Source organism: Saccopteryx leptura, chromosome 2 (assembly GCF_036850995.1).
Source record: "Saccopteryx leptura isolate mSacLep1 chromosome 2, mSacLep1_pri_phased_curated, whole genome shotgun sequence".
NCBI lineage: Eukaryota > Metazoa > Chordata > Mammalia > Chiroptera > Emballonuridae > Saccopteryx > Saccopteryx leptura.
Window position 1 is genome coordinate 172,367,252 of NC_089504.1, and position 12,253 is coordinate 172,379,504.

A 12,253-nucleotide genomic window follows, 5' to 3' on the forward strand; every position below is an offset into this window, starting at 1 on the left:
ACACTATGTTATGAACTCCCATTCATTCTATGAATGGTAACTTAAAAAAAAAAAGGCGCTTGACCAGGCAGTGGAGCAGTGGATAGAGCATCGGACTGGGATGCGGAGGACCCAGGTTCGAGACCCTGAGGTCGCCAGCTTGAGCGCGGGCTCATCTGGTTTGAGCAAAGCTCATCAGCTTGAACCCAAGGTCGCTGGCTCGAGCAAGGGGGTTACTCAGTCTGCTGAAGGCCTGCAGTCAAGGCACATATGAGAAAGCAATCAATGAACAACTAAGGTGTTGCAACGAAAAACTGATGATTGATGCTTCTCATCTCTCTCCGTTCCTGTCTGTCTGTCCCTATCTATCCCTCTCTCTGACTCTCTCTCTGTCCCTGTAAAAAAAAGGCAAAACTCATTCACTAATAATGTAGATAAATACAACCCAGCAATACTAAGCATACTTAAATGGTGGCACTTTACAAAAGATCATCATATCTGCCAAAATGCCAAACTTTTTTTTTTTTAAGTAGAAATCTAAACATATTATGCTGCGGGCAACGCTTTTGGGAGACTATTTTTGTCCACATCTGTGGTAATTTTCTATAAAACAACTCTATTATAGGATATTTACGCATTCACCAAATTTATGTTTTGATCTGTAGGGTATGGTCCTGGTATTGAAAGCTAATACAATATTCATAAAACCACTCAGTTTATATAGATATATGTATATACCTTTGACTCATTTAACTTTTACTAGAGAATAATACTAATTGCAACTATCTGTTATTTCTCAAGAATAGATGTATTTTTCCTTCATGTAAATTCTTGGCAATATTTTTTACATTATTAAACTGGTGCACTACCTATTTAAATACTTCATCAGTGATAGGCCAATTTTGGTAATCCCCAATTTAACATAACCAAATATAGAAAAGTAAACTAAATACAGAGTTTGGGAAATTATTTTTTATACCTTTCTTTAAGGAAAATGCTGAAGATTGAATCTAGGCAATGCCATAATTTGCCTTAATTTTATGTAAAATTATAAAGTAGAAATTCATTAATTCATGTAAAAAAATACTATCCCCTCAAAAAAGGATCCAATCACGTTTACAGATAACACTGCAAATTAAATAATTATACAATTACAATAGCCTCAACATTTTATCTCATTCATTACTTAATTCTAGTATCATCTCATAGTTTTATAAATATGCTGGAGAGGCTGCAACTTAAAAATTCTATTAAAATCAAAAGCTTTGTAGCACACTAAAATAATACTGAGACCATTATGATTGTTTTAAATGTCCTTGACCCATTACATAAATAATTATGAAAATTTAACTCAGAATAAAAATGTAATAGCATAATCCAAAATAAAAATACAGTAAGCTAGGTCAGTCAGTTTCTTAAAGGAATAGTTAAGTTAATGTACTCAGGAGCACTTTTCTTCTTCACTAGGATTGGAAAGTAAAATAAAAGTAGCATTTTTCTCCAGGAAAGAAAGTTTACTATACACCTAATTGCTTCTCTATCTCCAAAAATACACGTCTCATTGTTCTAGAATACACAAACATTTTATATTTGTGGGTTAGCATAGTTATTTTTCTTCTTGAGAAGACATGACCGAATGAAGCACTGAAATAAAACCTTACAAGCAAAATTTTAGAAAATCTGAAATGACTGTGCCTGGGTCATAATTCAAAACCAGTGATAAATGTGGTTAGTGGAGTGGAGGCTATCAGTAGAAATATAAAATATGAAATCTTTAAAATCCAGACAGCAAATATAAAAACAGATAAACTTATATGAAAGCTGGGAAAGAGATTTAAAGAAATGAGGTATGATGAAGTCCTAGTGCTACAATATATCTCAATGTATTAAGTTAATAACCTATGCTTCAAAGTTGCAAAATCAGCAAATCACAAACTATCATATTTGCTGTTGTGTTAACATTACCTTTCTGGTCAGATGGTTAATAGTCAGTAGCAACTACATTTAAAATAAGCATTAAACTAATTGCATGATCATATGGTGAGCCTATCTGCCGCTTAAGGCAAATAAATAAAAATGTAAGCAAATGATTTTATATTAATAATAAATACAGCATCAAGCATTCAACATTATCAATATTTAAAATTTTAAAATAATAAATGCAACTATTTTATACAGAACTGTACCATTTATTATACACACAAGTATATCAGTTCCTTTTGTTTACAAAGGCTGGTTATAGATAATATGGAATGTTACAGTACCATCTTGCATAAAATTTTAGTATACTTTTGTACTTGAAAAAGGGAGCAAAAACACCAGCCTAATAAATGTGACTGAATGAAATTTCTTTTTTTTTAAAAAGTACATCATACACACATACACCACAAACTGTACATAAGCTCACTTTTAAATCAATTGAAGAAATAATAACAGGTACATTGTAGTATTAACCATCTCTCTCACCAGTTCAATTTATTAAAGGCTTGCACCGAAACTCATTCAGTGGCCTGTTGACATGTAAGCTTGTACAGTTTAAAGGAGGCCAACAACAGCTGCCAAGAATTATTTGTAGTAAGAAATGTCTTCTCACAGAAGACTTGCTGAGGAGCAAATATTCTTTAGATATATTTCTTCTTTAAATTTATTGTAGCTGGTCAAGAATCTCCATTTTCAACTTTGGATGCTGGTGGCTGCATGAAATCCTTAAAGGGAACTAGTGCCTCTTTAAGTGCAGAGCAGACTTCTGAAGATGAGCAGGTGATGCATTCTACTAAGGTTGGATATAAGGCAATTACTTGTGCCCAGGTATTTCCATCAACTGCAATGCAAAAAGTATAAAACCTCAAAAAAGGGTAGCTTTATATAGCAGAGATCATCCAATTAACATAAACACAATCCTTTAAATATAATGCAAAGAAAAATATTCCAAAATATATGGAGATTCCACAATCTTTTAAAAATCTTTACAAGATTTCCTGAAATATTTAATAAAGAATGAGAGAAAAAATATATATGGTCAGTGTACAGAGACATCAGTACCAACAAATTTGATAAAATACACTTTAAATGGTACTGCAATTTATGAAGGCCTTGGAAGCTAACTCAAGTAAGTTAGAATATATTTCAAGAACAATTACAAAAGAGTTCAATTTTTCTAAACTTGTGAGAGAGAGACAGGAACATCGATCTGTGCCTGTATGTTCCCTGACCAGGGGATCGAACTGGCAACTTCTATGCTCAGGACAATGTTTTAACCAACTAAGCTATCTGGCCAGGGTGAAAACAGTTCAATTTTTTATGCGGCTATGTGCAAAAAATATAAAAATATTCAATGATTTTCCCTGTAATGTCCTTAAAATTAATTTTATTTTAAATGATCACACATAGCTTATACTATTTGATAATCTCTGATGTACATTATTAGATTTAAACTGTAGTGGGGAGGGACTATCATGAACAATGAATAAAGCTGAATGATATTTAGTGAACAGGCAAAAGTGTTATATCCCAATGAGTTTGTACTTTCCTTATATTCTGAGATTGCATATTGCATTTTATTTTCCTATAAATACTGTGCATATTGTTCAGAGTATAATACATAATAAAACCTGCTGGTAGATTTTTTTTTAGACAGTTATGTATATGACACTTTGTGGAACAACTCTCAAGTTAGGGATGCAGTATAGTATAAAAGAAAGAATACTATACTATGCTTAAGGAGCTTTGATTTTACTTTTCACTCCAATTTACTGAGTGCCTAAAAACCTTTCTGAAATAAGGTAGTGCTCGGTATACCTAATCAAGTCATGCAATTTCTCATTAACTCAACTTCTTCTGTAGAATAAAGAAATGAATTTCTTAAACTAGCATTCTCAAACATTTTTTTCTTTTTTTTCTTTTTTAGTGAAAGAGAGAGAGAGGAAGAGAGAGACAGACAGGGACAGACAGACAGGAAAAGAGAAGCATCAACTCATAGTTGCGGCACTTTAGTTGTTCATTGATTGCTTTCTCATATGTGCCTTGACCAGGGGGCTCCAGCTGAGCCAGTGACCCTTTGCTCAAGCCAGTGACCTTGGGCTCAAGCCAGAGACCCTGGACTTCAAGCCAGAGACTATGGGGTCATGTCTATGATCTGCTCAAGCCCAGTAAGCCCACACTCAAGCCAGCACCTCAGGATTCAAACCTGGGTCCTCAGCATCCCAGGCTGACTCTCTATCCATTGTGCCTCTGCCTGGTCAGGCTCAAACTTACTTCTTTAAAAATATTCATGGTCATGTAAGTCTGGCAAATGTTGTGTATATATATTATCTTCCCTTTTGGAGATTCATAAGTCACATGAACTTATTAAAGGCCTGTAGTAAAAGAACAGATTTAACATTATCTAATTCAGGGTTTCCAAAGTTAATTTGGTTATGAAAATTTTTTCCATTCAATACCTACTGACATCACTAATCATTAATATTCACTGCATAGTACATATCCTGGGAAATGGTGACCTGTTCATAATCCCTTCTCCACCCCAACAGGGGCTTTCTTGGAGTGAGGATGAGAAGAAGAAAAGGGAAGTGGGGCTGATGGGTATTGATGAAGGAGGAATTATTAGGCCAAAGCTGGTCTGCTTTTATCTGTTTTATATGTCGGGAATCCATATCAGATTTCGTTTGTAAAAGCAGTTTTGCTAATAGAAAAAAACACAGAACATTTAAAAACCATTGATCTAAGTAGTTTTAAACAGTCTGCTCCTGCTGTCCTCTGTGAAACTTTCCAGTAATCATTTGACAAAAGATTACAGAGAGAGGATTCCACAGAATGGCATAGTACGAAGTACTAAAAATCTGCCTACCCACCTAGAACATAATTGCACTGGCAGGATCTGTGTGATGCTACTATTATGAATGGAACTCTGGATGGTACTGAAGGCTTGCAACTACCAGAGGAAGACCTGGACAGTAGTTAATTTTGGTCAGTTTCAGCTCTTAATAGTAGGGGCTAACCAGCCTCACCCCTAGCCATGTGGAGGCACCCGTGCACATGGAGAACCCTGCACATAGCATGCAGGAGGGCAAGGTGGGCAAAAAAGGACCCTCCCCTCCAAATATCAGGGATCTGTGCTCTGAGTACTGCTTCTGATCACAGAGGTGTAGACAAAGATGCAAGGACTTGAACAGACATTTCTCCAAAGGAGATATACACAAGACCAATAAAACACATTAACAGATGCTCCACATCACCAATCATCAGGGAAATGCAAATCAAAACTATAAGATACCACCTCATACTCACTAAAATGGCTATAAAAAACAAAAAGGAACAAGTGTTTGTAAGAATGTGGAGAAACTGGAACCTTTGTTCACTGTTGGTGGAAATACCACATGGTATAGCTGTGATGGAAAAACAATATAATGGTTTCTCAAAAAATAAACATGTAAAAAAAAAACACATGTAATTACCATATGATCTAGCAATTCCACTTCTGGGTATATATATATGGTTACATACGTATACCCAAAAGAAGTGAAAGCAAGGTCTTGAAGAGATTCACACAAACACATACACTGTAAAATTAGTCAGCCTTAAAAGGAAGAAACTGTGCACCCTGGCTGGATAGCTCAGTTGGTTAAACCATTGTTCTGAAGCGTAGTGGTTGCCAGTTCAATCCCCGGTGAGGGAAGATATAGGAACAGATCAACATTCCTGTCTCTCTCCCTTTCTCTGTCTAAAATCAATACATTATTTTTTAAAAAGGAAGGAAATTCGGCAATATGCTGCAATCTGGATGAACCTTGATGACATCCTGCTAAGGGAAATAAACCAATCACAAATACTCTATGATTCAACTTATACGAGATACTCAGAGTACTTAAAATCACAGAAACAGAAAGACTTGCCACTGACAGAGGCTGAAAGGAATTACAGAGATGGACAGTGGTGATGATTGCACAACACTATTAATATATTTAATACTACTGAACTGTATACTTAATAATGATTAAGATGATAAATTTTGTGTGTATTTTACACAATTAAAAAACTGGACAGCGGTAGAGCGTCGGCCTAGCGTGCGGAGGCCCCGGGTTCGATTCCCGGCCAGGGCACACAGGGGAAGTGCCCATTTGCTTCTCCACCCCTCCACCGCGCTTTCCTCTCTGTCTCCCTCTTCCCCTCCCGCAGCCGAGGCTCCATTGGAGCAAAGATGGCCCGGGCACTGGGGATGGCTCTGTGGCCTCTGCCTCAGGCGCTAGAGTGGCTCTGGTTGCAATATGGCGACGCCCAGGATGGGCAGAGCATCGCCCCATGGTGGGCGTGCCGGGTGGATCCCGGTCGGGCGCATGTGGGAGTCTGTCTGACTGTCTCTCCCTGTTTCCAGCTTCAGAAAAATGGAAAAAAAAAAAAAAAAAACTGGAAAAAAATTGCTTATATTGAAACCTATCTAGATTGCCTGATGGCTTATTACAGGAAAATATTAAAAAATACATTATTTAAGATAATATCTTGCCTGACTAGGTGGTGGTGCAGTGGATGGAGAGTTGGCCTGGGATGCTGCCAGATTCAAAATCCCGCCATTGCTGGGTTGAGTGTGGGCTCACCAACTTGAGTATGGGGTCACCGGCTTGAACACAGTATCATAGAAATGACTCATGGTTTTTGGCCTAAGCCCAGAGGTCGCTGGCTTGAGCAAGGGGTCACTGGCTCAGCTGGAGCCCCGCCCCCCATCAAGGCACATGAGAAAGCAATCAATGAACAACTAAGGTGCTGCAATGAATAATCGACGCTCCTCATCTCTCTCCTTTCCTGTCTGTCTATCCCTGTCCGACCTTTTTCTCTCTAAAAAAGAAAAAAAAAAGGGATATCTGAAATTCAGGGAAGCTAAAAAATTTTATGAAATGTTATTAAAATATTGGTGGGCACTACAGACATTAATAAAAATGATAAAGCTATACATATTGATATGAAAGATACCAAGTAATATTTTATGCAGTGGGAAAAAGTGTTCGGAACAGTAGGTAGAATATGGGGCACATTCACTGTTAAAAACTGGGGGAATATTGAAGTATATATTTTGTGTTTACATTATTAACGTATGAAAGGATTCAAAAACTAATAAAAATGGTTGGCTATAGCGAGGTAAGAACTGGGCAATTACAGAGTTGGGGAAAGATCTTAAAACTTTAAAAACTTTCCCCTCTATTATTGTTTCATATTTTTGAACTATGTGTATGTTTACGACCTATTCAAATATTTAAAGATCACGCAAAATGATAAAAACAAAATTCCCCTGAACTAAAAATAAATCCAACAAATGCCTCCTCTTCCACCAGAAAATCCTTAAACAACCAATGTGCTAAGGTACCTTTTGCACCTACCCCAATACCGTAATCACCACACTGTTGTTCATGTCTGTTTTTTCACTTTTTTTTCTTGCTCAATTCCTCAACCCTGTCCTCCCAGCCAGCCAGCCCCTGCAACAGCTGTCAGCCTGCTCTGAGTCTGTTGCTATTTTGCTTGTTAGTCCATTTATTCATTAGATTCCACATATGAGTGAAATCATATGGTCTTTGTCTTTCTCTTTTTTCACTTAGCATAATACTCAGGTCCACCTTTGCTGTTGCAAAGAGTGAGACTTCCTTCTTTTTTATGGCCAAGTAGTATTCCATTGTGTAAACCAGTGGTTCTCAAAGTGTGCTCTAGAGTAGTGGTCCCCAACCCCCAGGCCACGGACCAGTACCGGTCCATGGGCCATTTGGTACCAGTCTGCAAAGAAAGAATAATTAACTTACATTATTTCCGTTTTATTTATATTTAAGTCTGAACGATGTTGTTGTTTTTTTTTGTTTTTGTTTTTTGTATTTTTCTGAAGCTAGAAACAGGGAGAGACAGTCAGACAGACTCCCGCATGCGCCCGACTGGGATCCACCCAGCACGCCCACCAGGGGCGATGTTCTGCCCACCAGGGGCGATGCTCTGCCCACCAGGGGGCGATGCTCTGCCCCTCCGGGGCGTCGCTCTGCCGCGACCAGAGCCACTCTAGTGCCTGGGGCAGAGGCCAAGGAGCCATCCCCAGCGCCCGGGCCATCTTTGCTCCAATGGAGCCTCGGCTGCGGGAGGGGAAGAGAGAGACAGAGAGCAAATGGGTGCTTCTCCTGTGTGCCCTGGCCGGGAATCGAACCCAGGTCCCCTGCACGCCAGGCCGACGCTCTACCGCTGAGCCAACTGGCCAGGGCCGATGTTTTATTTTTAAAAAATAACCAGATTCCCTCTGTTACATCCGTCTAAGACTCACTCTTGACGCTTTGTCTCGGCCCTGTGATACATTTATCTGTCCCACCCTAAAGGCCGGTCCGTGAAAATATTTTCTGACACTAAACTGGTCCGTGGCCCAATAAAAGTTGGGGACCACTGCTCTAAAGTGCATTGGTACACCCTAGAAGATTCCCAGGTGCACCCTATGATATTCCAGAGAAATATGTGCCTGTTGGGGACCAAAAAACCAACAGGGTTTTTGGAGTTTAGATTTTGGGGGGACAGAGGTGTGGGGAATTGGCTATAACTGACAGTCTGCCCAAACCCCCACCTCACTTGCCTGGTTAGGTTGCAAAAGGCTGCTAAGCTGTGGTGCTGGATTGTTTACACTACCCTCCATGTTCCCCAGAAAGACTGGAGGCAAGTTTCTTCTACCCTTTGTTTGGTGTAAAGTTAAGATGATATGTATGGTGGGGGTTTTCTGCACTCAACCCAATTAAGAGTAAAAAGAGAAGAATTCTTCAATGTATTGACGAGATGAGAAAATGAGTTTGCCTTTCAAATACATGCCCAAACATTGAAGAACTCACTAGGACACATCAGGCTCATATTTCTCATAAACACAAGAATGAAAAAACTTAACACATTTGCGCCAGGACCTGCCGAATTTACTAAATCTTACTAAGAATGTATCTATATATATAAAAAGATAAACTTTTTGTCATTTTTTTATTTTTTAACCTCTCTATGAATGCTAAAAAGCATAACAAAAAATGTAATATAAAAATGTTTTTTTAATATCAGAATAAATTTAATTTTATCATATTTATTTCATTTAATGACCATAAAAGCATGCTTGGCCTTTATGTTTTTTCCTTTAATATTTGACTTAATTATTATAACATATTTCTCAGAAATTTGTATATAGTGTGCCTACAATTATTTGTAGGATTTTTGTGGTTTGTTTTTTTTTTCAGAGACAGAGAGAGGGATAGATAGGGACAGACAGACAGGAACGGAGAGAGATGAGAAGCATCAATCATCAGTTTTTCGTTGCAATACCTTGGTTGTTCATTGATTGCTTTCTCATTATGTGCCTTGACCATGGGCCTTCAGCAGACCAAGTAACCCCTTGCTCAAGCCAGTGACCTTGGGCCCAAGCTGGTGAGCTTTGCTCAAACCAGATGAGCCCACACTCAAGTTGGCAACCTCGGGGTCTCGAACCTGGGTCCTTCTGCATACCAATCGGACGCTCTATCCCGGTGTTTCCCAACGTGGGGCCCACGCCCCACAGGGGGGCAATTCGATAGTTAAGGGGGGCAATTTGAAAATGGACTTGACACGACTTTAACTCTTTCACCCCGGGCCATTTAAATGCATTGCTAGATATTGGTGCCAAATTTAACAAAAAATGCAATTCTTAAATAATTGTGGTAAATAATTATTAAGTATAATTTCGTTTGACGAGACCAAAATATCAACTGGGTGATTGGCGTCATCAAGTAAACTTCATCCTGGGTTCACTGTAGAGCATGCCGTCTGCTGCGGGGAACCCCGGATGTTTTAAAAAGTCGCTAAACAACGCAGTTATTTTCACCTAATTGGCCCTTCGCAACTTCTGTAGTGTTTCACATCATTCAGTTGGGTGTTAATTTGAAATAAGTGTCAGTCAAAACTGTTGTAAAAGCTCGTTGATTTAATAAATATACATATATATATTGTATAGATATAATTGTTAAGTATTTGATTTTATTTTTATCAATATTAAACTATTAAGTACTTCTTGCATCGGGGCTAGAAAGCAATAATATTTTATAAATATTATTGGGGCTATAATAGTGCATTTTAATTTTAGAAGCATAACTTTCCAGAAAATTTTGTCAAGTGGAAAAAATATAGATACCTTTTCATTTGCGGTGGTAGTGTAGTAAATGTGTTATATACATTTAAATAAATATGAATTTTTAGTATACGTTTACTCTATGTCACATTGAATATATTTTAACACATATTTTAATATTAGTTTTTAATTGATCTTATTTTTATTATAGCCCATAGTAAAATGAGCAAGCAAGAAAAAAACTTGTCAATATTCGGAGGAATATTTAAAATTTGGGTTCATACCCACTGTTCATGATGAGCGGATTCCTTTTTGTCTTTTATGCCAGCAATGCTTGACCAACGAATCAATGAAACGAGGTCGTCTTGAGGCGCATTTGAAGGCGAAACATAGTGCTCATATTAATTCAGATTTGAGTTACTTTAAAACTTTAAAGAAAAATTTTGAAAAAAAAAACATTAAAGTCTCTATTTACTGCTCATACTTCAACTAATAATCGTGTTCTTGAGGCTAGTTATCAAATTTCTTTATTCATCGCTAAAACTGGAGAAAATCACACTATAGGAGAGAATTTAATAAAACCGTCAATATCAGCATTTCTTAAAACGGTTCTTAAAAAAGATGACAAAGATATAAAAGCTATGCCACTCAGTAACAATTCTGTTAGCAGAAGAATAGACAAAATGAGTGAGGATATTGAAAAACAACTTATTGAAAAGCTGAAAACAAGAAAATTCTCCTTGCAAATGGATGAATCAACTTTGAGAGACAGTGAGGCAACTTACGTAAGATATATTGATAAAGGACATTTTGCTGAAGAAATGTTCTGTAAAAGATTAGAAAGCACCACTACCTCCAAAGATATATATAATAAGCTAAAAAACTACTTAGATGTCAATGATATACCAATGAAAAATATAACATCTTGTGCTGCAGATGGTGCTCCCAATATGATGGGCAAGAAAAATGGCTGCTTAAAATTGATGAAAGATGCGAATCCAGAAATGATTCTTGTGCATTGTGTTATTCATAGGGAAAACTTGGTAGCTAAAAACATCTCGCTTGTTCTGAATGAAGTATTACATACAGTAATAAAGTGTGTTAATGCTATTAAAGCTAGTGCCAAATGTGAGCGTCTTTTCAAGCTATTTTGTGAAGAACAAAATGAAGACCATGTGAGACTTTTACTTCCTACTGAAGTTAGATGGCTATCTAAAGGAAACTGTTTGAAAAGATTTATGGAACTGTTTGATACTCTTAGCGATTTTTTAAGCGACAAACCTGAAATGAAGTATCTGTTAACAATAGATGGTAAAGTATTTGTGAGTTATTTAGCCGATATCTTTGAAAAACTAAATATATTAAATAAGCAACTTCAAGGAACAAATAAAACTCTTGTCGATGCAAAAGCAAAGATATTTGGTTTCATTACCAATATTGAGTTATGTCAGAAACATATTAACAACAAAAACTTTAAACAGTTTCATTGGCTCCAAAAATGTGAAGTAACTGATACCGCTTTACTTGTTATTGTCAATCATTTGAATATTCTATCGGCTGATTTAAAAGAAAGATTTTCTGATTTTAAAACACATTGATTTCCCAACATGGATGATGCAGCCAATGTTAGTGGATTTGTCTGATATATCAAATATGCAGTATCAAGAACTCACAGAATTGCAAAATGATGAGTCAGTTAAAGCTTTATTTAATATCAAAGGCGCGATGGCATGGCTTTGTGAGGAAACAGAAATCAAATACCCAAATTCAACCAAATGTGCAAGAAAACTATTGTTACCGTTTCCATCTTCATTTTTAGCTGAATGTGGATTTAGTGCTGTAAATGATTTACTGGTAAAAAAAGAGAAATCGGATGGATATAACACAACATGGAGACTTGAGACTAAAGCTAACCAAATTGGAACCTAATATAAAATCTCTGTGCAGCAAGCATCAAGCGCAAGGATCACACTAAATTAAAATAATAAAGTAATATAGAAAAATCTGTATTAAAATTATTTGGAATTTAAATTTCTGTTTTTCATTATATGTTTTGAAATTTTACTTACTGTGTTTTGTTAACAATTTCATAGTGATTTCTTCCTAGAACCTATCATTTATGTTTATTAAGTGAACAAATCAATTTTTTAATGTTAGAAATTATGTATGTTACATAGGGGGGGACATAAA

The 12,253-nt window shown here is 36.8% G+C and overlaps 1 protein-coding gene across 2 annotated transcripts in view; it reads right to left on the reverse strand.

Annotated features, from left to right (window-relative positions):
- Positions 1–566: 566 nt before the first annotated feature.
- The window catches only part of MON2 (MON2 homolog, regulator of endosome-to-Golgi trafficking), a 188,946-nt gene continuing 177,259 nt past the window's right edge, over positions 567–12,253 (reverse strand). For both annotated transcript variants that reach the window (XM_066369320.1, XM_066369319.1), the window contains one exon: positions 567–2,800. In XM_066369320.1, coding sequence (XP_066225417.1) covers positions 2,637–2,800 — 164 coding nt within the window. In that variant the 3' untranslated portion in view covers positions 567–2,636. The remainder of the gene's footprint in view (positions 2,801–12,253) is intronic.